This window comes from Pagrus pagrus (assembly GCF_965226575.1).
Source record: "Pagrus pagrus genome assembly, chromosome: 6".
Classification (NCBI taxonomy): domain Eukaryota; kingdom Metazoa; phylum Chordata; class Actinopteri; order Spariformes; family Sparidae; genus Pagrus; species Pagrus pagrus.
In genome coordinates, this window is record NC_140190.1 from 4836799 (window position 1) to 4861754 (window position 24956).

The following is a 24956-nucleotide window of genomic DNA, read 5'->3' on the forward strand; positions in this document are numbered from 1 at the left end:
TAATACTTGAGCAGTTAATCATGTCATTTGTTTCAGAAGAACATAAAAAGGAGCTTCTTTGAAAAATCTACGTGTCTTTTAGAAATGAGAATGTGTTATTTTTTGATATAAAACAATAAGACAGGATTAATAACACTTCTGCTTTCTTCTCCACAGGCCTCTGATACCGTGAGTGTTAGTTCAAACATAGAGAGACTGGTGCAAGTGTCAAAATCCGCCAAGCAGCACTTGCCATCGGGGTCACAAGCTTTGATCAAGTGGGCGGGGGAGCATGGCTACAGTCCAGTCACGTCTTACACCGGCACTCCTGTGGCGAACCACTTCAGTATCCGACTCAGACAGCCAGGTAAACTGAAGAGACATCCTCTCCACTCTCCACTCAGATTGAATTATAGTGTAGCAGAAATAAAAACAGTGTTTTCATTTACAGTATAGTTAAAACACCATGCACAAGACTTACATTTCAGCAGCTGCTACAATTGTTTTCATGACTAATATTGCACATGTCACAGGCCTCACAGAGAAACTAGCGTGGAATTGTTAAATGGTTTTATAGTCGTAGCCCCGTGTAATTTCCCTGCCTGTAAAAATCAGCCTCATGAGTTTCAACCCATGTGTGACTTCCAGATTTGGTGGATCCTCTGGAGAGCATGTTTCCTCCAGAGCTCTCCATCCTGCGTGACTCCAGTCCTCATCCAGAAGTGGGAACGGCTTCACGACGCTCCAGTCTGCCCTTTTCCTTCCCTCAACCTCCGCCTCTGCCCTCCGCCTTCGACAAGCGGCCCTGGGAGCCCAGAGAGCCCAGAGAGCCCGAGGAGAGTCAGGGCGCTCTGAGCGTCGGCCTCAGCGTGCAGTGTGAGGACACGAGGATGGTGGTCAGCATCGACAAAGAGAGCCTGCAAGTGAGTGGACAGCTGTCAGATCGTAGCATATGTAACACACAATGCAGCAAATCACAAGTGTTTTATTAAAAATAATAACCAATCATATTAAATCAGTACATTTTTGGAGTCAGCTAATGGATTAAGCAACAGTTACATCACATAAGCAGTTTAGGGTTGTTCCTCTCTAATGACAGACAGACGGAGCATATTTTTTTCTCTTATTCGATGCTTGATAATAATTTAACCTCAAGACTGAACAGGAAAAAACTCAACAATCAAGTCATTTGTTTTCCCATCCAGACTAAATCCTCTGTCATAAATAATTTTAAATGGGATTCAAGTCGCACATCTGAAAACTGTTTCACGGTCTGATCATTCAGATTTGCTTTTGGGTACTCAGTTGTTTACGTCTCTGCTTGTCTTGTGACAAAGACTTGATGTGACAAATTGTGTCAAGAAGAAAGGAAAACAACAAACATGGAGGATACCCAAAGAGAATACCAGCGTCTGGGTCAATTAGGGGGGCTGAATGAACGTTTTCTGCACTGCGATTTGAAAATGGCGACATAAACCTCCGTGTGGCCGGGTTGTGGATAACTGAAAAGCATTCAAAGTGTGCATGCATTTGTGTGATACAAATATACTACACGGTGGTCAGTTTGGTAATGATAAACACAAATGTAAAGCTCACTTGTTGATTAATACGTGAGCCTTCAGCTGTCATGATACGAGCTAAATATAAAGATAACCTCATCAAAGTTTGAGTTCTACAGAAGTGAAAATATAAAAGAAACACTGTTCAGCACTGTGAGAAATGTTGTCATTATTTTTTGCTCTTTATTGGAACGCCAGCGTCCCTGTTTTACACAGGCCGACATTGAGGCAAATAGGACAGTTTCCAACATTTGGCGTCTGAACACGGGGACGGAGCAGTCAGCCCACATCACAGAATGGAAACTGGCATAGACTATAATTAGAAGAAGCTGGAGCTGGAGCTAGACCACCTTGTGGGATTTGTTTATTCCTGAGAACTCCAAGTCTTACACAACCCCTTTGACTTTCTTTTTTTTTTTACAATTCTTAAAATGAGTTAATAAAGAGAAAATTATTTGATCTTTATCCAATCTTGCCATTTTTTGTGATTTCCACAGGCGAGTGGGTTCACCAATGCCAACCTAACGCTGCAAGACCCAGCCTGCAGAGCAACAGTCAATGCCACCCACTACACACTGGAAACTTCTCTGACTGGCTGTCAGACCACAATATATCCCATGCAGGGTAGCCCAATGGCCCTCTACATCAACTCTGTGAGTACAATACCTATTATTACATTTGAGGTTAAAGCTGCTGAACCAGGATCATTAAAAAAACATGGCCTCCTAGTTTGTTATGTCAGAACAAATGGGAGTACAAAGAATAGGTTAGGTTAAACTGAATTTAAAATGAGTTATTGTTGAGAAATAAGCCTTCTTGGTGTTTGTTGTTAGATGTGTGTACTCTGTTATACAATACATTAAATAAAGGTCTCGTGGAAAATGGAAGCTAGGCTTACTAGGCTAATTAGCTTCCACCTTAAGAGTAAAGACACTTTCTGAATGAAAGCTAGTTAGCCTGGCGTACCAGCTTCCATTTTTCGAGTGAAATATAAACGTCGTAAATCTCTAAGGGTACAGGACTACATGTTGTCGAGAGTTCACATCTCTACCCATGAAAGAGGGAAGCTAATGCTAGCTACAAGCACTTGTGTGCAAGATCTGCAGAAAAGTTGTTGAAATGAACATAAAATAAAAGTCTAGTGGTAGTCAGTGCTAACGTCAGCAAGCTAGGCTAACTAGGCTAATTATCTTCCACCTGTAGAGTGAAAACATTTCAGCTTCCAAGCTTCATAAATCTCTGAGAGTACATAACCGAGGTCAGTGGGTTGTTTGAAAACGAGGAAGAAAAACTTCCTTTATGGATGGTTGTAGGCTATAAACGGCTATGATGTGCTTCAGTCAGTAGAGCAGCAAGTTAACAGAGAGTTTCCGAGCACTGCCAGCTATCAGACGTCAGTCAACAGCTGAAGGGAAACACCCTCTCAGAGGCTTGAAGCTTTTACACTGTTTCCACACATTGTTTTATCCTCTTTATTTGTATGAATAAAAAATGGAGAAAAATAGTCATTATACTTTGTTTTTCCTGACACAAAAAGTAGAAGAAATCAATGTTCCATTTATTTTTAAAGTTTATTTTTCATGTAGTGCTCGCATGGGCCTCAGCATTCACATCTGACATCCTCACTTATCTTCATCATTATGGAATGCACTCATTCAGCGTGTTTGTTCTAACAAGCAAGGATGAATCACTTCCTCTCCAACCTTTTGAAATCTTTTGTGGAGGAACTTTTGGAACAACACATTTTCTGTCCAATGCAGATTGAAAACCCGGGCACACGTCCAAGGTCGTCTTTTGTGTTAGCAGTTGGACGCAGGGATAACCTCTGACCCCCAGTTACAAGACATACATTTTCATTGTGTGGGCCCCTACACATCAAAGATAATGATAATAATGTTTTAGCTGTTGTTCCTCCTGTCCTGTGACATGTTGATTCAATTCAGCTGTGGCACCAGTGGCAGGTCAACTCACAAATTTGGTGCAGACTTAAGAAAAACACTGTTAGCGTGATTGAGATCGCCTTCTCACCTCATTTAATCAAACTGTTCTTAAAGCAGCGTGAACTCATCTCAGACCCCTGACATTCCTCTGCTCTACTGAGAAATTAAAATCATGTTTTATGTTTGTGTCCCAGTGCTGAAGCCACAGGACATTCCCACATTTTAAATCCAACTCATCGGTTACAGAATGTTTTGGCAACCCCTCTCAAATATTCAGATGTCCGTGTCTTTGGCTTTAGGAACACCCCTGAATTAAGCAACACTACTCACATTTGGATCTGTTAAAAAAAGAGTCTGGAAATGATTTTTGTGAAAGTTTTCCTCATACCTACTAACTGGTGTGGCTTTGTTTTGTTTTTTTGACTAACGGACTCCTCTGTGGGTTGCAGGTTTTGATAAGTCATTCTGAGTCAAAGGATGGGAGCGGTGGGCCGATGGATTATGACGACCTGGAATCTGGAGACCTGGTGTTCTCGAGGGACCCGGTGGAGTTAGAGAGGACATTAACGGAGCCCACAGAGCACCAGTCTGTCATAGCGGTAAGACCGTTGAATCATTGTGGTTCTGTCTCTGAGAGAGCTGCTCTACATTGCAGGGTGACAAAGTCAAAAAGTAAAGACCACCGATCATCTACATCTCAATGTAAATCATGTAGAGATGGAAGAAACTTCATTTCCCAGAGTCCCTTGGTGCTAATAAAGATTCATCTGGCTCCTGCAATCTCTCTGTGTTTCCATGATGTCTGTTTTATGAACTTGACCTGACATTTTTCCATTTTGAAGTTTCTCCATCTTCTCCCCTCCACTGACTTATTTTCCTTTGTCTCATCCATTCCTCATCTCCCACTTATTGTTCTTGTTTATACAGTATCCCTAATGTTCCTTCCCTGTTTTCTGCTTCATCTTCATGTGGTCAAAGATGAAGTAAGGGTGCTTAGCAATGGAATCTGAAGTCCCTGCTGATATTTGTGTTGGCTTTGTCTTTTTTTTCTCCTCCTAGTTCAACTGCACGTACAGAAAGAAGCAGGAGCCTTCACTAACAGTTCCCAGGATTGTACCAGGCCTAGGGATCCTACCGGTCAAAAACACGACGTTTAGCATGGAGCTGTACAACACACTGCCGTCCAACAACCCCTCACGCCAGCCCTTCTATACAGTCTCACAAAATCAGCAAGTCTTTGTGGAGGTATGCGCTGCATTTCCAACACAATACCTCTTATTTCTGTATTACGCAACTTGTGTTTTTGCCCCTAAATGAAGACATTAATAGGAAAAGGGCTCTGTGTACTCTCTGTCTGGGACTCTAGCTCTTCCTGCTTTGATCTCTTAGTGTGGCATGCACAAGGTCAATTTGTATTTGTCTACTCGGGGCCCGAAAAGCATACACTCACTTTCACCCCTCATATCTACGTTGTGTCTCCTCTCTATGTGTCTCTGTATCCTGTCTATCCGGCTCAAAAGTCTGTTTCGCAACAGTGATCATGGAGGTCATGTAAGAGATGGCAAAGACTCGTACTTTGAGGTCCTTTGAAGAGGTGATTTATAATGATATCAGCAGGAGATAGCTCGCCGACAGTGTGGACGCAGGGCCAGATGGTTTTAGAGAGTTTTGTGTGGATGTGTACGCAAGACCTTTCAAATGAGGATACCATCACTGACGATCCAGTGGAAGGAAAGAGGAAGAAAGTAACTCAAGGGACTTCCTCTTGGAAGGAAAGATTTTACGACCATCATAACTGAAATTACTGAAATAACTGAAGAAAGCTGTTGTAGTTGACCATTGTTTTAGCAAACACGTCCACCTGATGAATACAAGTCCATTATTCACTCTCCTTTTAGCTGTGTTTTGGTCTCCGCCGACTCCTAAATGAAAATGTATGGATCTATAGCTGCTATATGCTCCACTATGTTCACCAACTTGTCTCTAACTTTGTCTGTCTGCTGTCTGGTGCTGGACAGGTAGTGTACGGTGAGTTTATCAAGGTAAACAGCTGCCTGCTGTGACTGGAATAGGGATCGATGGCAGTAAACTTAACATTAAAGTTGCTACCATAGAACTGAAAGTATGAGGTGAAAGATGCTGGTAGAGCTGAGAGGAACTGCATTGGTCTCTGTGATATATATTTATATATATGGTATGATATATATATATATATATATATAAAAGAAAATATTGATAGGTGCAGCTTTTCTTTTCTTGCTGAGAGTTCTATGAGAACATCGAAACTACTGTTATTCTCTTAAACTACACCCACGAGATGGTTAGCTTAGCTTAGCTTAGCATAAAGACTTGATGGAAGTATAATGTAGCAGTAAAATTGTACTTATGTACTTAGTTTTTTAACTAAGTACATAAGTACTAGTTTAGTGTATTTGAAATACACATACTGTTCATAGTTGTACGAACCAGCACTTCTAAAGCTCTCTAAACACATTATATGTCATTTGTTTAATACGGACAAAATCTGTGTTGTGAATACAACAAGTTGTTGTTTTAAGGGGTTTATTTCTTGGCTGGGAACAAAGACTTTCTGGAGTCCTGTCAGCGAGCTTGTTCCCCCTTCTGCTGATGTTTTCTTCTCCTGGCTGTAGCTTCACATTTACTGGAACGTGAGCGTGATATCAGTCTCATCATAAACCTCTCAGCAAGACAGCGAATGAGTGTATTTCCCAAAATGTCAGTTTACTGATCATTTTTATCTTGACTCAAGTGTGACAGCTTGTTTAAATGACAAAGGCTCCATGCATCTGAAGAATAAATGTTTTTTTTCTTCTCCTTCGTGCTTTAGGTCACATCAACCGCATCAGATCCGGAGCTGGGGTTCACCATCGTATCGTGCTTGATTTCTCCCAATTCCAACCCCCATGTGACCTCCAAATACACTCTCATTGAGACAGTCTGCCCCGGCGATGACTCTGTCAAGTACTATCCTCAGAGGGACTTGCAGTTGGAGAAGAAAAGTTTTAGCTTCACCTTCAACTCTAAGTTCAACATGTCCCTGCTCTTCCTTCACTGTGAGATGACTCTGTGCTCCAAGAGATCTCAGAGTAACCAAAGACTACCACGGGTATGCAGTCTGATCTCCTTCAAATTACTTCCATTCTCTTGCATGTTTGATGATTTGACTAAACAGGCCATCAGTGTTTCTTTAGTCTCTGCAGAGGTACAGTATGTAGTGTTAGCAGTGTTTGTTTGAGATGATTTTAGTGCACCTGCATCTTTGCTCTGGCTGACCTGAACCATTCAGTATCAGGTCTGCACCTAAAGCTGAGCAGGAAACATGAATAGATGTAAAACCTGCCAAGTATCCAGCTGCAGAAGAAAATAAGCATCCATCTTAGCCATCATTTTAGTTTTCTCCTACTGTGTTCTCTGTCCGACACTCTTGCAAACACTTTCCTCTATTTTTTTTAATTTTTTTTTACGTTTTTACATGAAAAAGTAGTGATAAAGCAGTGGCCTCAGGCTGCCTTTTGACAGCGAAGCTAACTGTTATATTCTGATTACAATCAGTGTCAGGCTCAAGAGTTTGTCATTTGTTTGACTTCCAAGTTTGTACTTTCGGTCAGGTGTGACAGAAGGAATTTACTTGAGGTTGACCGCTGTGAATGTTTGCTTTTACAAAACCTTTTATCTGCTGGAGGAAATTACAGAGACCTTTAAAGGAGACATGTTATGCTTATTCATTTTTTTCCCCTTTTCTTGCATGTAAACCTGTTCTAGTAGTAACCCAAAATAAAATTGTCTCCTTTAACAGAGAGGCATGTTTTTTTCTGAAGGATTTCTTCACCATCAATTTCTTAATTCACTTTTATTTCTCAAATGTGATCCACGCAGTGCCTACAACCCAGTGAGACCTGCGACTCTCTTTCTGTGGACAATATCATGATGATGATGATGAACTCCAAGACGTCTACCAAGCCGCTGGTTGTTGTAGATGGATTTGGCCCACCAGAAATAACAGGTTAGTTAAGAGGACAAAAAAACATATTTTACACCAAGTTAGAGCATCTGCCAATGCTTAACTCAACTCGGGTCTTAAATGCGTCTGTCACTCTCATCCATGTTTCCGTTTTATCGGTGCTACACATTTTGAATTAGGCTCCGGTTGCCATTGTTTTGAGTATGAAGTGTGATAAGGAAACTGGAGTAAAACGAGAGGGAAGCCGCTCTGAGTGTGAAGGAGCCAGAGAAAGCTCGGTCCGGTGCTACACAAACCGCAAAACTCTGCACATCACTTCCCCACATCTGGTCCTCATTAACTGCGGCCTGTGTGTGCGTGTTGTGTGATTTTGTATGTAGGTGCGTGTGGATGCACAATTGGCGTGTGCGTGTATGTATCTGTTTACATTAATGGCGGTACACAAGAGTGTGTTTTGGGGTGTGTGGACATACTACCGTGTGGTTGACTGCAGTTGAGGGGAGTATGCTAACGCTGAGGCCCAGTTCGGCTCCTCTGGACCGGTTCATGCTGTGGGAGAGGTGGAAAAAGAGGAGTCATACAGAACCAAGCTCCAGTTGTTTTCACTTAGAGCCTTCACTGTGGCCTCTGCTTTCCACTAGAGAGGGGGAGAAGGGAGGAGTGTGTGTGTGAGGGGAGTGGTGGTCCTCTTGTTGGCTTTGGGAGTCCGGCCAGAGCCTAAGGGCCCCTCGATCATCACTTGTTTAGTCATTCATTCATTCATTCAATCGCTGTTTTGCGGGGTCTCAGGGGCTGCGAGTGTGATCCGTCGCAGGGAGCAGCCAGCAGATAGAGGCTGGGGGGGCTGAGGTAACCACCGTCACATTTTACTAATTACGACTTAAACTGAGATGCGGTGATATCATGAGTGCCCGATCTCTGGTGGACTGCCAGTGCTTTTCAAATCAGCATCCCCTCTGAGCAATGACATCAGCGACCGCTGTGGTCAGTTTGACTCAACTATACTGACTCATAATTTTAATATAAATCACATCATTTTAATCAGTGTGGGACAGAACCCATTGGCCAATACTGACCAACTCAAGCTCATTGTGGATATGTTGTAAGTAATGCAGTATGAAAATCGCAATTGATGAATGACATGCTTACGGCAATTTGAATTTAAATTTGTCATGTACATAGATTGTCCTCCAGAAAGCACTGACAGCAGGAGGATGTTTGATTTGGGTTGGGTGAGGGTGTCTGAACTTTTCTCTTGGCTATACTAAGATGCTAATGAACTGAACTGAACTGGAGGGTTAAACATCCGCCCTGAGAGGAGGCAGACGCCAACCTTAAAGAAGCAGTTCACCCAAAAATGAGTCATTTTCTGCTCACCCCCACGCTGATGGAAAGTCAGGTGATGTTTCGTAGTCCACAAAACATTTCTGGAGCTTCACAGAAAAAAAAGCCCTGAAGTATTCTCAACAGCAACTGTAATGAGGACAACAAAAAAAGCCACGAAGACCCTCCACACAGCCTGTCAGCTGTAATCCATGTCTCCGAAAGCCCCAAGATCCCAAATTGATTTGAGAAGACAATATTTACAAGCCAAAATTCACACTGTTGCTGCTCAGTGGGTGGACAAGCTTCACTGTGTGTCAAGGGTGTAAATAATGTCTGCTCAAATCAATTTGGGATCTTGGGGCTTTTCAGAAACTTGGATTACATCTGACGAGCTGATTGGAGACACTTTTTGTTTTGTTTTTGGTTGTTTTATTAAGTTTCGAAAACAAGTCCCCATCTACTTCAGTTGTTTAGGAGAATGCTGCTGCACTGTTGTACTGTGAAACTCCAGAAATCAGCCTGAAAAGTCCAGTATAAGTCAGGCTCTGGAGCATGTGTCAGAGTTGTAATAGTTGAAAACTGCTGAGCAGAAGTGGGTGGACTCATTACGACACGTTCAAATTGGACATTGGATTTCGGTGTTTGGCAGAGATGTAGATGCGGTCACTTTTTTGCCCAGAAATTCTGGTATTGATGTTTAAGGAGCAACAGAGGATGCTGGTGAACAGAAAGTCTGACATCTACAGTAATGACTGAGTGAGTAAGCTAAGCTAGTCCAGAGTAGGCAGCAACATTGCCCTGCCCACACCACTGCCAGTGCAGCGGGTTTATTTTCCATGGAGCACATTAAGTAAACACAGATATGCAATAAACACAGTGAAAAAAAAGAGGAACATTTCAAAGGCCCTGTTTTATGACACAAAGGCATCTTTTATGCTAGGATGGCAAACAAAACAAACAGCCACAGTTCTGCACTGGACAGCATCCCAAAGAGCCGAACTTGATCTACAAATCAAAGGGGGCCACTTGTGGCCAACTTGGTGCATGGAAAAAACATAACAGCCTCAAAGCCCTGCCATCAAAAGTAGATTTACTGCTTCACAACATCAATAAATTTGAGCTCTTATAATGGATCTGGTAACGTTCAGCAAAAGTTGAAAAGTATCTTTTATTTGAGAGGCTGGCAGTGCAGGTTATATCCTAACACCAGTACAAGTAGTAGTACTTTAGTTTAAGTCTGAAATGACTAAAGGAAGCAGAAGTAAGGCCTCTAATGAGAGTTTGGTTTATTTACATTACAATGAATAAGATGTAATCTGCTTTTAATTTCGGAGTTATTGTATTATACATTACATTAGACAGGCTGAGACTGTAGTGTGTGAAATATACTTTGTAAGTGAATGTGTTGACCCTTCAGATTGCTGAGCTTTCTAAACAGCTGGTATCTTTGATAAATATCTGTGATGATGCATCGCCCTAAAACCTGCTGAATGAGGGTTTTTTTTGCTGCTGTGTTCACTGGCTGAATGTCAAGCAGCTCACTTTATCATTCACATTATCGTAAAACTAAAAGAAAATGATGTTTTCTACTTGTACATGATTTTGGATTCATGCCTCAGCAGATTGTAATCGTTAAAAAAACACTTTGTACTTTTTCACTGAGTATACTGAAGACAATAATGTGTGAGCAGATTCATCATGAGAACGACATAAAACCAAGGGACCTAAAAAGAAGAAATGGTCATTACGTCACTGAATCTTGTTTTGGGGCCACTTCAGAGAGTGTGTTTCTCCATGCATCTCCCATAGGCTTCAATACAACCAGCACGACAGCCTGGCTGCAAAGCAAGAGTCAGTGTAATGACCCTTCCTTCTTTTTTAATTTCCTTGTATAAAACCACTGCACACTGTCAGCTGTATGTGGTGCTAATGGCCCTTACGCGGCAACAAGCTTTGAACTGTGAAGTTCAGCTGTTGTCGGCTTTTAAACGTACAAGCGACCGGCGTCGAAAGGCATTGGCCGTCAGTGGTTTCCTTAAGTAAAAGGTCAGAGGTGAACAACAACAAGTCATTACGCTGGGGTGCGCTCTCATTCCATAGCGAGCAAACTTGCATAAACAAATGACGTTCACAGAGATATCAGAGCTGCTCCAACTTTGGCAAACAGCTTGAAGCTGCAAACATAAGTCATGGGTTTAACATAGCGTATCGGTCCCCACAGACATCAAGGCTTTATTTGAAAAGGTGCACCGAGTTTTCAGCTCTGGGCGTTGTTAGACAAGAGTCGTGTACATTTCTTCACATTTAACATAACAAAATCTGAGTCAGATTTAGAGGAAAACATTGCACCCCACTGCCTCTTTACACGCCTCAGTTTGGTGCGTTCTTCCTCTGTTTTTGCTCGCGGAGCTGAGAGCATTAGCGGCCACTCTCTGCATTCTTAACATAACAAGTCACATGGGACAGATAACACAGGAGCGATGGGATAGGGGTGACGGGTGGCAGAGAGGACGTCCTCTGGCCATCGTCCCCTCTGAAATTAAAGTCCTCTCTGATGACCTGTCACCATCCATTATGCCAGATGATAACTCAAAGGTGTTCTTTCCAAGAATAGCACCCATTGTGCCGGAGTCTTGGACATGGACCAGGCTCGCCTCTTGAGTTCGCCCCGTACACAAGCGCCTTTGTATTGTTTGTTAAGACATCATTACAGCTAAGTTCACTTTTGAAAGCCTTCCAGATGGCTCGAAATAAATGAGTAAGCAGAACTGGTCCGAGTCAGTAGGTTCATCCTTTAGGACACTGTCAGCTCACAGAGTAGCTGCTCTTTCAGCATTTTTCTGCTTCAGGTTTCTGTATCACATTCCACAGAGAATCGCTTATCAACACACGGCAATATCAGCAATCTGCTGATCCTCTGGCCTGTGGCTGACAGGCTGACTCAGGATATGTATTGTGTTTTTTTTTATATAAATAATTGAAACTCCACTGTGTATCAAGATACCTGATCATCAACATACATTAAAATCTCTTTAAAATGTTTCTTTTTTCCAGAACCCCAAACTCCACCGGTTCCTACGAATGAGAATAGTAAGTTACTTTACAAAAGTGTCAAACTATGTTATTCTCACTATCTTACTCCTCTTTTTATACTTTTATGTGTGTCTATGAATGTAAATGTTACGCAGTGGTCAGTATTGAATAGTTTAATGGTAATACATAGTTAAAAAAAGTAGTTTTATACAAACCAAGTGTTTTAAATTTAACTTAATACTTTGAATGTTATTCTGTTATATCCTATTTTTTCTTTATTAAGTTTATTTTAATTTTATTATACAGTTTTTGTACCATCTACCATTGACACTGGCTCATAGCACAGCGTAGCTAGTTAGCAGGCTAGGTTCAAGGTAGCACGTGCTGCTATGTTAAGGTTAAACAAAAGGAGATGTCTGTGTTAATTTACAGCATCATCTAGCTGCTGGATTAAGAATTACTTAAGTATTGTAGTCAGCCTAGCTAACAGGAGCTACATCTGTTAGCAGTTAATGCTACATTCTGAGAAATAATCTTATTTGCTTTTTTATGGAAAAAGGAAAAGAGACATAATGAAACTATAATGGCACTCGGTAGAGCACCAACCTCCACCCAACAGTCCCCTTTAATTCAATCAGGCCTCATCTAATATTAAACTCTAAGTTAAAAAGTAAAAAAAAAAAAAATGCTGGATCCGTCCCTGTATCTGGATCCACACCAAAAGTTAATGAGGTCTATTCTAGGCCGAGACCCATCGTCCAACCAAGTCATCCGTTCAGTTGTTGTGCAATCATGCTGACAAAAAACAACCAACCAACAAATGGACACTGGTGCACTGGTGTTAGTTCATTTAACTATGTTCCATATAATTTTTTAATATTGAACACTTTTGATCTCAGACTGTGTGTTTCAGAAAGTCTAATATATTCACATTGTCCTGCCAACATGTATAAACTGTGTCCTGTTTTCTTTCATTGACGTGGCTGTAGACTATGTGCTGGACACTCCGACAGTGGTGGGAATCGCATTCGCAGCCTTTGTGATTGGGGCCCTGCTGACCGGAGCCCTTTGGTTTATCTACTCACACACAGGTAGGTCCTTCACCTGCTGCTCCGTGGCCTCCCGGCCCACCTCTCTGCATTAATGAAAAGATAAGATGCAGAGGAATGTCCGAGTGTCTCAGTGCCAGAAATGTGCCGCTGGGATTGCCAAACATCCTGCTGCTGACAGAGGCCAGTTCACAATAACATATTGACTCCTTGACTGTAAATATATCCTGTTGGTCAGCAGCAAGAGCTCTTCTCTTTCCTGCCTTTGAATGTTTCGGGGGCTGCAGGGTGGTCAGCGAATATTCTCAGTACAATGGCTGGAGACGAGTTGGAAATTCCCCCTTTTGGTTTGAGCGGCACTCACCGGAAAAGACATACAATCTGTCCATTAGATGCCAAGACCTTCCCCATCGTCCCCAGCCTGCTGACCCCAGGCGCCCCCTGAGAGGAAGTGTGCTCCCAGCCGCCCTCTGAGTTCACCGTTGCATAGAGCTGCCCTGTTCTCGTCGGCCTGACTGCTTGAATGGTGACCTGCCATGCCGTTGACCTGTTGCCCCATGGCTGATGTGTTCTCCATGGACGTCTTTCATAAACGGGGCTGGGATGTTTGACTTTTAGAAGTCAGGGCTTTTTCTGAAAATACAACAATGTGAGTGTTTAACGTTATGCTAAGTTTACAGTTTGGAAGAAGCTCACAGTTGGAGAGTCTTAACTGGTTGTCAGTAAATCATCCTGTTGTGAATGTAGCAAAGACACAGCCACTTGTCAGAACTGTTAGAAAATGTTTAAAGTTCCAGTCATGCTAAGTCACAAGTGTTTACTGAACAGGATTTCATGTGGAAGAAAAGATCAGCTGTCAAATTTTAGTGCCCTTATCTTTAACACAATATTGGTATTGGCTCCTCTTCGGAAAGCCACTTTATTTAAGCTTTATGGGTTTCCTAGAGTGACAAAGAAACACATGCCTTGTAGCTGACTGGTTTTCCAGAGGACAAAAGTGAGCATATGTAGAGAAACAGGTGTAAGTTAAGATAGTAGCTATGGAAACACTTTTAAATAAAACGTAGAGATAAAGGCACATGTTCCAGTTATTAAAATAGGCCATAGTTGGGCGTGTGAAGCTGTCCTCGGCTGAAATTACCTTACATGGCTATATTGGCAGTTCCATGTAAACCCCAAGAATGTAGATCCCCCAAAAACAACCACCAAAAATATCAGTTCAGAGTGTATTTTAAACCTTGTACACAGAGATGAAACATGAAAACAGATTCGAGTCTATCCCCTCAGGGTCTGAGGACAATGTTCCAGCCCTCTTGAGAAAGAGACATTTTCCTTTTTTCTTTTAAAGTTACATACACTCATTGGCATTATTTTGGGGGTTTTGTATTCCCCTTACAGTTTGATTCCTTATAAGGCAATTAGAAGTGTAAATGCTTTAAAAAGCACCTTACGATATATTATTTGACGTTTTGTTCATTATCTTGGCTCTTATAATAGGTCTGCATTCTGCCAGGGGCTGCAGTCACGCCTGCCAAGAGATCTGCTCTCCACCTCGGCTCAATTTGTATGAAATAACATACAAATGAAAAATTCAAAACCAATTTGGAAAACAGGCCGAATCACTCACACGAGGAGAAATTTCACACATTATCTGCCCTGAAAATCCAAACATATTCTACTAGATTATAAAATAAATGATTTTTTGGTGATCGGCTGAGTTTTCCTCTAGTGCCACCGTGAGGTTGACATTTATAGTTTTGAGTAAAATTCCCCAGCAGCTGTTGGGTGGATTTCCATGATGTTTGGTACGAACCCACCATCAGCAGGTCAAAACTATAATTTTGTTTAATACTTTGATTTATGAACAAATACATTCCCATCAGCCCAAGCAAGTACTTTGTGTTTAGTGCTAGTTAGCAAATGTTAGCATGCTGTAAGGCTAAACTAAGACAAGGTCGGTGATGGAATTGAATAAAAGTACTCTACTGAAGTACCATTTTGAGGTACTTTTGAGGTATTTCCACTCCATTACATGTTGGAGATTTCATTACTAGTTATTTTTCAGGCTGCATGCTGCATCAGAGCCAAAATAACATGCTTTTAAAGGTGCAATAATTAAGAATTTTGGTTGAAAATATTCAAAACTTCACTAAAAATAAATGTAAAGGAATATTAGTTTTGCAGGTATGACGGCTGTGTATTGTGTCAGCATGTTGTAACCAGCTAGGCCTGGCCTGTCTGGGTGCAAAGCTCCTGTGCTTGCACTATAAACACAAAAACTTCTTTGGTGCAACAAGCTCCCAGCCCGGCCTGCTAACTACACGGCTAACTGAGCTAACTAGCTAATGGCAGCTATAGTTGGCAGCAGTTAGCAGTTACTCTGGTGATATGCTGCCCCATATTTATTAAGAATGAATTCAGCAGGTGGCCAATTCTTACATATTACACCGTTAAATTAATTTATTTTATCAGCAGTCAGAAAAAAGCAACTGATGTGGAATAATTGGTCGACCCATACATACATACATGTAAATAAATATTACTTTGAATACATAACTACATTAAACATCAGACCCTTAAAAACCTTTGCTCAAGTGCTATTTGTATGGATAACCATCGCATTTATCAAAGTAATATTTCACATAATATCTTTGCTTTTACTCAAGTATGACTTGTGGATACTTTTTACAACCCTTGTTAGTCTTTGTTGGGAATTTAACTCGCACACATGCAGTTTTTCACTTGTGAAACTAGTCAGTTTCAGAAATGTCAAACAAATGTCTATAAAGAAGTTTTCTGTATCATGTCCTAGGACACTTTGTTTAAGGTATAGTACATTTTGAGTGCTGACTGTGCCTGGAAATACTGAGATTGTCAGACATCTGCTGCTGCATACAGAGTTTTCACATGCAGTATGTTCCTGTGACATAAAAGCAGCCTTTATCTCTCTATCTAGAAAGATAATATTGGACTTGAGAATTTATATTTCCTCAGACAGCCGAGGTGAATCCAAGTCCCTTTGTTTTGTGGAGCTCTCGGTCCTGTGAGGGAAAGACCCCTGGCAGCTCTGCTCTGGTAAACATTAGCAGAACTTAGGGGCCTCAAAGAGGGAGCGGGATGCAGGATCGCCTGTGGACACATATGCCTGCCATATATGCAAGCGCTCGTACATACGTGCACCTACTACTTTTAGTACAGAATGAACTGTCCCTAGAAGAATCTTTATCTGAGACAGGACATTTTATTGTGTCCTGACTGTTTCTTTCTGAAGGAATAAAGCCAGGAAGCAACCAAGGAACAGACCTCGGTAATAATTGTGCCAAATACTCAAATTAAACACAGACTTGGCTTCATTTCAAAAGCTGTTCATTGTCTGTCAGAGACATATTCAGTAAACAAATGAAACAACTTTCACCCGCCTCTTCATTTTAAGCACTGGATCCCGAGAGTCCACAGAATGAAATGCTTATTTAGACGTAGAACAATAAACCAGTCTTGGTCGGAGCTAAAGTCAGAAGGCCCTGTCTTCTGTTTGCTCTGCTTTATCTGCTAAAGCCGGGATAATTGATTCCAGATAACTAAAGAAATGAACTCCGTGATCGGGAATCCTCTTCTTTTCTTATTTTTCAAAATGTCATCTGTCAGATAGGATGTGAGCCCTTGTTTTTGGGCACTCTGAGGCAAAAGCTTTTGGGTCCTAGCAGTTTGTAGAAATCTGTGACAGATTATGATTGATATGGTAAAAGTTAATGCAGATGAAGTCCAGAGCTCTTATTGTGTTGCTTTGCTCTTTTGCCAACTTTTGCTTGCTTGAATAAGATGTGTAAATCTACACAAGGACATGCACAAAACATTGGGATAAAGAATTTTATTTTAACTGAAACATAAGGTTTATGTCAAGCAGTGACAGTCATAGTAAATAGCAGGAGATTAAACAGTACATTTTTCTTGTAAAATGTAAGACTGCAGAGGAACAGTGGAGCTTCCAGCATCCTCGAGGAGTTGCAATTTGTAGCTTTACCCCAATCGATTCCTCATGTTCGTGCCTACCCCTGAATTCCTGTCATTTATATCAATTTTTCCCCCTCCTCCCTTTCCTCTCCACTCCCTCTCCTGCTCTAGGTGAGACGGCGAGCACACAGCCGATCCAGAAGTCGCAGCCCGCTTCAGAGAACAGCAGTGCGGCCCACAGCATCGGCAGCACACAGAGCACGCCCTGCTCCAGCAGCAGCACAGCGTAGCCCAGGACGCGACCCAGCTGGACGCAAAGCCCTGCCGCTTCACCAGGAAGGGGCACGACGGTTCACAAGGGCCGGTTTGTTGATCTCCTACCATAAAAGGAATTATTTTGGGGGGGGGGGGGTTGGGGTTGTGATAGGAAGGGAAAAAGGAAGATTATGAAAACAGAAGAAGAAAACACACAATAACACGTCTGGCCCTTGTGTAAATTCCTTTTGTGCCACTTCAGTTGTGTGCAGATAAATATGCTGTCCTGGTGTTATTGGTCTGTAATAGAATAGAGCCCCAGCTTGGCAGCCTCACCTCTAGTACAAAACAACAAATGTGAGTTCAAACCAGGCATTTCTTCTTTAATCAAAATGCTGCTTTTTTCAGACCACAACGCCGCCTCTTGTTCTGACCTTACATGGTGTGATTTAGGTGAACTTCAACAGCGAGGAAAGCAAATCAAGCTACAGTGCTGTCAGTATCAGTAAGTGAGATGTTTATGGCTGGACTATAACACGTTACTTTATGACATGCAACCCTGAGGGTGGCAAAGGAGCAAAGCAAACCACTATTAACATGCGGACAAAAAGTGCAGTATGAGCGGAAGTGTGTCGTCTCGACACAGAGAGAGGTGATGGCTTTTTCAAAGACAGTGTAGGTATTGAATGTAAACAGAAGAGTAAACGCCAAAAAATGTGAAAGAAAAATGTGAAAGACATGCTGATAAAAAAGCCACATTTTACAGTGTACTCATTTCACTGCTTCCCTCGATAAAAACACATTTTACCAGTGTTTTCTAAACAGTAGTTACACGACTTCACAGGGGCATTATGTGTTCCCTTTTACTAGTTACTAAGGGAATAGTTTAACATTTTGGGAAATGTGTTGATTTACTTGTATGCAACAAATTTGATGAGAATATTGATATCTGTGCCTTGTCTGTGTGTTAAGTATGGAGCGGGATTCAGGCGGTGAATAGCCTAGCTTAGCGTTAGATAAATATTTCTAAATTTTTAAGAAAAAGTTGTAACTCAGAACTGTTAGTGGGGAAACTTGTTTTGCTTGAACATTTGAACATCTGGGAGGCAAAGGCTACACCCGTGCACAAGAAAAGTTAAAAGCTAGCTAGCTTGTTTAGCTTCACATTGTTAGGGTTAGGGTAACTTGCCATTTTGAGCGTGTAGGTTGCTAGCTTGGAAGGTTTTCTTGTTGTTTACCTTCAAGACAGGGATTTTGAAAACACTAGACTGATTTAGTGATCTGATTGGCAGGCTTATACCAACAGTTTTCATCCCAGCCGAGCGTAGTATAAAGACTGGAAGCAGCTGTAAGCCTGCCACCGTCCAAAGCTTAAAAACTTCACCTGCCTTACCAGCTTTGGACATAGTGTGGCTAGCTTCCACTTTTCATGCTAAGCTAGGCTAATCACCTCCGGACTCCAGCTCCATACTCAACGTACAGCCCTGATTTTCCAAATTGCCAAACTATTCTTTAACACCTGTATATTTTTGTGAATATTGTAAATACTCAAAAGTGTTATGAGACAGAGTGTGTGCAAATTCTGTGTTTGGGCTTCTGGATTAGACAGATTTACCAAGTGTGAGGTGCAAGTTTATTACATTTCTCATTTTAAAAGCAATGAAATAAGAATCACAGTGTTAAGGGCTGTTTCTTACGACAGTTCATCATTGATTTATGTGTTGATTGATACTTTTATAGTTAATCGATTATTTAGTCTATAAAATGTCAGAATATAGCATAAAGGGTCCAAATCCCAAAGATATAAATTCATTTAAAACAGGGAAAGGCAGCAAATCCTCACAGTTTAGAAACTCTTTGGATTATTTGGCCTTTTCCCTTCATAAATCGATTATTCAGCTAAACAGTACTTCTATAAACATCAGCTGTTTGTCCTCTTGTCAGACAGATCCCGAGGAAAAGTAGATTTGTTACACTATAAAGCCAAATGTACAGTTTATGGATTTTTAAAAAACTTTTTTTTTTTTAAATCTTTTTGTATAAATCTTGGCACTGACAGTGTTAAATAAGCTGTGGCTAAAGCTCATTGTTATGGACTTGTATTTTCATGTTTTCTGTAAACTGCAACACCACGACTTCCCCACCGCCTCAGAATAATATGAATGTTTGCTGTAGCGCCTTCCTTTAACCTGTATGTGTTAATGTGTGTGTGTCTGTGTGTGTCTGTGTCTGTGTGTGTGTGGGACTAACTGGGCTCTTTGAATTGAGAAGGGAAGTCTCCCTGTAACGATTTTAACCATGGCAAGAAAAACAAGAATGTATATTATCTCAAAGCTTTTTGATTTTTTTTTTTTTTCTTATGTAAACATGTATAAAGCTTTTTACAGAGGGAAACAGAGTATAAATATATATATTTGTGTATAGAATTATATTTTGGAATATATTTACCGAGAGAAATTTATCGTCTTCTATGTGTGTGTCAGTACTGTGAATTGTGGATGTGCTCATACGTAACACACGTTTGTGGGGGAATCGTTCAGTGTATTCATAAACTGCCTCGTGACATGTTTTATGACACTTACAAAGGAAATATTTGCAATTCAAAATTAGTCAGATTAAGCTTTCGTTTTTAAAGAATCACATCGAGTCTGTTAATGACCTAGAAAAGATCATTTTTTTAACTACATTATAAAAAATCTATCTGTTTATATTGAAGACATTTGCCTCTGCACTGACATCACGTTTATTAAGCTTTAAACCTTTTATATTTCAATAGTTAATTGAAGAGCGTGTCATAAAACATGTAATGAGATTGCCTTTTAAACAAAACATTATCTTCTTCTGTACACAGAATACAACTCTTTGTGTTTTGTTTAATCATAACTGTAGTTCATATAATATTCCCAACTTGGCGATGCCTACTCATTATCTAAAATGATATAGATATAGATAAATGATATATTTTCATGTGAAGTAAAGAAACCAGATATTATACAACCTTGCAAAGTTAATATATCTAATATAATATATCTTAAATATGAATTTCATACCACTGAAGATAAGCTGTAGTGATGAATATTAAAGGTTAAGTTTACCCAACAATAAATAATTCTGTCATTGTCTACTCATCCCAGTGCAGATGGAAAGTCGGGGGAAGTTCAGTCGTCCACAAAACATTTCTGGAGCTTCCAAGAAAAACAGCGTTGCAGCGTTCTCCTAAACAACTGAAGTAGATGGGGACTTTAGATCGGTTAAAATAGATGGATCCATACATTTATCCAGTATAATCCCAATCTCCAGAAGCCCCAAGATCCCAAATTGAATTGAAAAGATGTTTATCTTCGAAATCTTCGCTTTAGCTGCTAAGCTAATAGCATTAGCGTACCCCGTCTGAAGTCAATTTGGGAACTTAAGGCTACCGGATACTCGGATTACACCGGACGAGCTGTATTGGGCCATTTAATGTTATTTTTTCTGTTGTTTTTTAAAAGTCCCCATCTGCTTCAGTTGTTCAGGAGAATGCTGCCACGCTGTTTAACCGTGAAGCTCCAGAAATGTTTTGCCAACTACAAAACTTCACCCGACTTTCCATCGTCATGAGTTTGAGTACATAATGACAGAATTGTTAATTTTTTGGGGTGAACTGTTCCTTTAAACTACATTTTAGAGTGAGTCTATTCCCCACAGATTCAGTGTTCGGTTACTGTAATGTCACATCTCAGATCATCGACTTGTTTGGGTCTGTCTGTCGTCACAGCAACAATGTTTATCCCAACAAAATCATAAAAAAAGAAAAGTGGAACCACTGATGGCAGCGTTCAGACCAGAGTGGAATGTCCAGTAAGCGTCGCATGCAGCCAGTTAGCACGGGAGGGTGGAGAGGATCCAGCGATGTTATTTTGTTTCTGGAAACTGTTTTCAATAACACTTGAGAAATCTTTTTATTTGAGTTGTATTAGAACCACTTGGTCTTAGAGCAACATTAGAACTTGTTTGTTTGATCGGGCCCGTTGCCAGGTGCGTCAATGCCAGAACCCAGCAGAAACCTCTCTTCAGTAAAGCTCTCTTGTACAGTAAATACACAGCGGTGATGTGCCGTGCTCTGCTGCTGTTATCGGTGAACAACAACAGTGTCCCGCTGTATACAGAGCAGTGAAAGATCCACGTTGCTGCAGCCTATAATCAGCGGTCATCGCGGTGATGAGGGCTTTCTGACATTCCTGTAGTTTTGAGGTTTTCTCTTATCGACTGTGGTTCATCCATCTTCCATATGTAATCATCTCCTCCACCCCCCTGAAGTCATGCTGTTAAGTGGCTGAGCCTTGAGTTATGATCTGGATTTAATCTTCCCATTTGTGATGATTTGGGTTTTTTTTTTTTCTTTTCCTCCCAACTAACAATACAATTCACAAGAGTTGCTGTCCAAATATCAACATTCCTCCCTGCCTTTGACCCCAGTGCATGCCAGGAAAACTCCACCACTTCCCCCACATGACAGTGAAGTATGTAAAGATAATATGGGTAACACTTTAAAATAACAGTCATTAATAATTGGTATATTTATAGTTGATTAAATGTTAGTTAATAGTCAGTGGACTTTGGACAACCCTAACCCTAACCGCTAACTAACAATGAAATGCTTTATAAACTATTTATTAACCAATAAACAACTGCTTAAAGGTGCAGTATGTAAGTTACTAAAATAATCAACACGTCTTGGTTTTGTGTTGCAAGAATATATATTGAAGTTAGCATGCTAACGAGCTAGCCCCCTAGCTACGTTGTGCCTCAAGCGGTGGTAGCCTGATAGTAAACAACACCAACAATCCCCCCTCCAATCTGCTAATCCAAGCGCTAGCTGCATGGTTAAATGACCTCACAAGCTAACAGTTAGCATCACTTAGCCGTTGGTGATACGCTGCCCCCTATAGGTTTGGAGTAGGATTTCAACAGGTGGCCAATTCCTACATATAGCACCTTTAATAAATGGTTTATAAAGCATTTTAATTAACAGTCAGATAACTAATAACTACAGTTTAATTAACCACACATGTATCACTTATTAATGATGGTTAATATAAAGTGTTACCATGATATATTATCAACATGAATGTTGCTGTATCAGACAAAAGGAGCAATGTTATAATAAAAGTGTGCTGAAGTAAAAAGATATCTTCACGATCGGACTCAAAGTTGATGCTGACCTGAGAACAGCTGTAACCGGAGCACAAATCCATATTAGTCATTGATTGTATTTTTCGTTTTAACCATTTGACTACCTCATGTTTTGTTTCTATGAATGTGTAATTTGTGTACTGTGTGTGCGTGTGTTGTCATGTGTGTTTGAACTCGAGAGAAATGTTTATAGGTTGTACTGCAGTTGGATGATTCGGGGGCTCTGACGTGGTTTTTATTGCAGTTTCACACTTTTTTATTTTTCCAATCTCAAAGCAAACAATGAAGAGTTTGAGCTTCTTTTCCGTGATGCCAAGATTGCCTTTTTTTTTTTTTTTTTCTGGGGGCGTTGTAAATGTATAAAAACTTTGATTAGCCGTTATTGTTTCCTTTGGTTTTTTGAAAACTTTTTATATGCTGTAAATACGCATGATCTTTGTATACCCATTATGTCCAATAAATTTTCAGAATAATTTACAAGCCTGTTGTTCGGTGTTGTTTTTTTTCCGATGGTGCAACGTGGATGCGTCCTGTATGGATCTGGTTTAGAACAATGAGCTGTAATAACGATGTGTTAGGCTTGGCTCTGTTGCGGTGAAGTCATGACTCGTCTCTGGTGAGCTCATAACGTGATACAGACCATGTGGCTGGAGGTTTTTTCAACGGTTGGTGGGGGGGTGGGGTGAGTCCTTACCTCTCTCCCCTCCCCTCCTCTCCTCTCCATCTTTGCTTTTGATTAGCGCTCCCTGGAGATGGCTCTAAGCTAGCAGCGTGCCTTGGAGTAGATTCAAGAGGCTCCGTGATTATAGCACAAGAGAAAGAGGCCAAGGGCGAGCGGTGAAGCAGCCTCTCGTGATGCCAGCTCAGGTTAGACTCGACCGGTCCACATGTCCCAAATCCTTCTGACCCCTTCAAGGCCTCTGGGAGTCACATCTGTATCTTTTTATTTTTTCCCCAGACTGCCCCCACAGAGGCATCCTCACGCTGAGATGCTCCCATCCAACTAATGACTAATTTATTGAATTCTTAAACAAATGCTCATCGAAATCATTTACCCAGACCGTGATGTGATTATTTCCATTTCCAGCATTTCCCCCCTTCGGGTACCTGGAACACGAATTCGCTGTTTGTTTTTGCACTCTGCAGCTAATCCATTCAGTCACTGATTGCATGTGCCCCAGACAATAGCGCATGACAAACACAGGATTAAATTAAAAGAGGCTTTCTGGACAGGACTCTGAACACTGACGCTGGGGAGGCCAGACTAATATAGACCAGACCTTTGCTCCTAAACATGATTACTTGAATTAAGTTAAGTGAGATGTTGTGGAACTTCTTGGCCGGTTTACAGCGTCAGAGGGGGGGATGAGACAAAGCTAACAGGCCGTGTGTACCTACCCTCACAGCACCTCTTCCTGTCCCGTGGCACATAACTGTAATGTGGTCGGAACAATAACAGCACGTCCTGCCATGAACTGGGGCCAAGGGAACAGACTCTGGTGTTGCTTCACAGCATCGCTCAAAAACAGTATTAAAATGTCATGAAATGTAATTTTTGCAGATTGATTAGAAATCAAATACATCACATTGAGGAGATGTTGACACCTTCCTAAACAAAGTTCTGATGTCATTAGTGATAATATATTTGTAATGCACCCTCGATAAAAAAACACATGTGCTGTAGTTCATATTCACACGGCGGTCATCACACTCAAGGCTGCGCTCCAGGCTTGAAGTCATATAAACGCTTTCTTATTGATCAGCACCTGAAAAGACAGTTGACCTTATTTACACGCCGACTTTCAGGTCGTGCTAACGGTGGGAAGCTTGAATGTTGGGACGATGTTGTGCTGCTTCTTTGCAGGTTGCAGGTCGCATAAACGTAGCTTAGCTGACAAATTGTTAAAATTTAATCACTTGATAAGCGACAGAAAAGTTATTGGACAGCAAAAGTCTGGAGAGAAATTGGGTCATATTTTAAGGTAAAACTACAGATTTGATAGCCCATTAGCTAACATTAGCATTCAACCACTTCCTAGCTGATATTAGTGTTTGATTACATCCAGTGTGTCTTTTCCAGTGTAACTGTAACACAATGTAACACTGTCAAGCAGGAACGTGAGCTAGAAAGTGATTGGATGCTAATGTCAGATAAAAGGTTATCAAATAAGTTGTTTTATCTTGAAATTCGGCTGATGTCCCACCAGATTTTTACCATCCACCGTCTTTTCAGTTGCTGATCAATCAATCGAGAAGTGCTGAAATAACGATTTGCCAGACACCCTTTGTTTATATGACTTACACAGCTGCACAACATTACCCCAGCACTGAGCTTCCCACCCTGAGTGTGACAAAAGAGGAAAATGGCCACCGTCTCCTGTTGTAATGTAGAAAATGAAAGCGGTCGAAATAATGTTCCGATAACTTGAACAAATGGGAAATAGAGTCTTCGTGGTTTTCTAATTTAATTCGGTGCACAGCATCTCACATATTATCACTTCTCACAGCTGCCAAGTGGGAAGAGCTGCTTCAGGCAGTCCTGGTTCTGGAAGTTAAAGTCCTGTTCAGTTTCTCCAAGGACAATATGAGGTGACGCGCTGCCACGTGAAACTCTCCTGGTTGAATCAGCAATATGAAACATCAACCACTGCATTTGAAACTATCTGGTGCTTAGATAGTTGATGTCCGGTTACTGTAAAAACATCAG

The 24956-nt window shown here is 41.0% G+C and overlaps 1 protein-coding gene across 3 annotated transcripts in view; it reads left to right on the plus strand.

Moving 5' to 3' along the window:
- The window catches only part of tgfbr3 (transforming growth factor, beta receptor III), a 75546-nt gene extending 52823 nt beyond the window's left edge, over positions 1 to 22723 (plus strand). For 2 of the 3 annotated variants that reach the window (XM_084355797.1, XM_084355796.1), the window contains exons 8-17: positions 157 to 346; positions 628 to 902; positions 2036 to 2191; positions 3928 to 4077; positions 4538 to 4723; positions 6327 to 6605; positions 7376 to 7502; positions 11841 to 11876; positions 12797 to 12910; positions 16991 to 22723. In XM_084355797.1, coding sequence (XP_084211923.1) covers positions 157 to 346; positions 628 to 902; positions 2036 to 2191; positions 3928 to 4077; positions 4538 to 4723; positions 6327 to 6605; positions 7376 to 7502; positions 11841 to 11876; positions 12797 to 12910; positions 16991 to 17109 — 1632 coding nt within the window. In that variant the 3' untranslated portion in view covers positions 17110 to 22723. The remainder of the gene's footprint in view (positions 1 to 156; positions 347 to 627; positions 903 to 2035; positions 2192 to 3927; positions 4078 to 4537; positions 4724 to 6326; positions 6606 to 7375; positions 7503 to 11840; positions 11877 to 12796; positions 12911 to 16990) is intronic. The other variant, XM_084355798.1, reaches the window with a different exon arrangement.
- The last annotated feature ends 2233 nt before the right edge of the window (positions 22724 to 24956 follow it).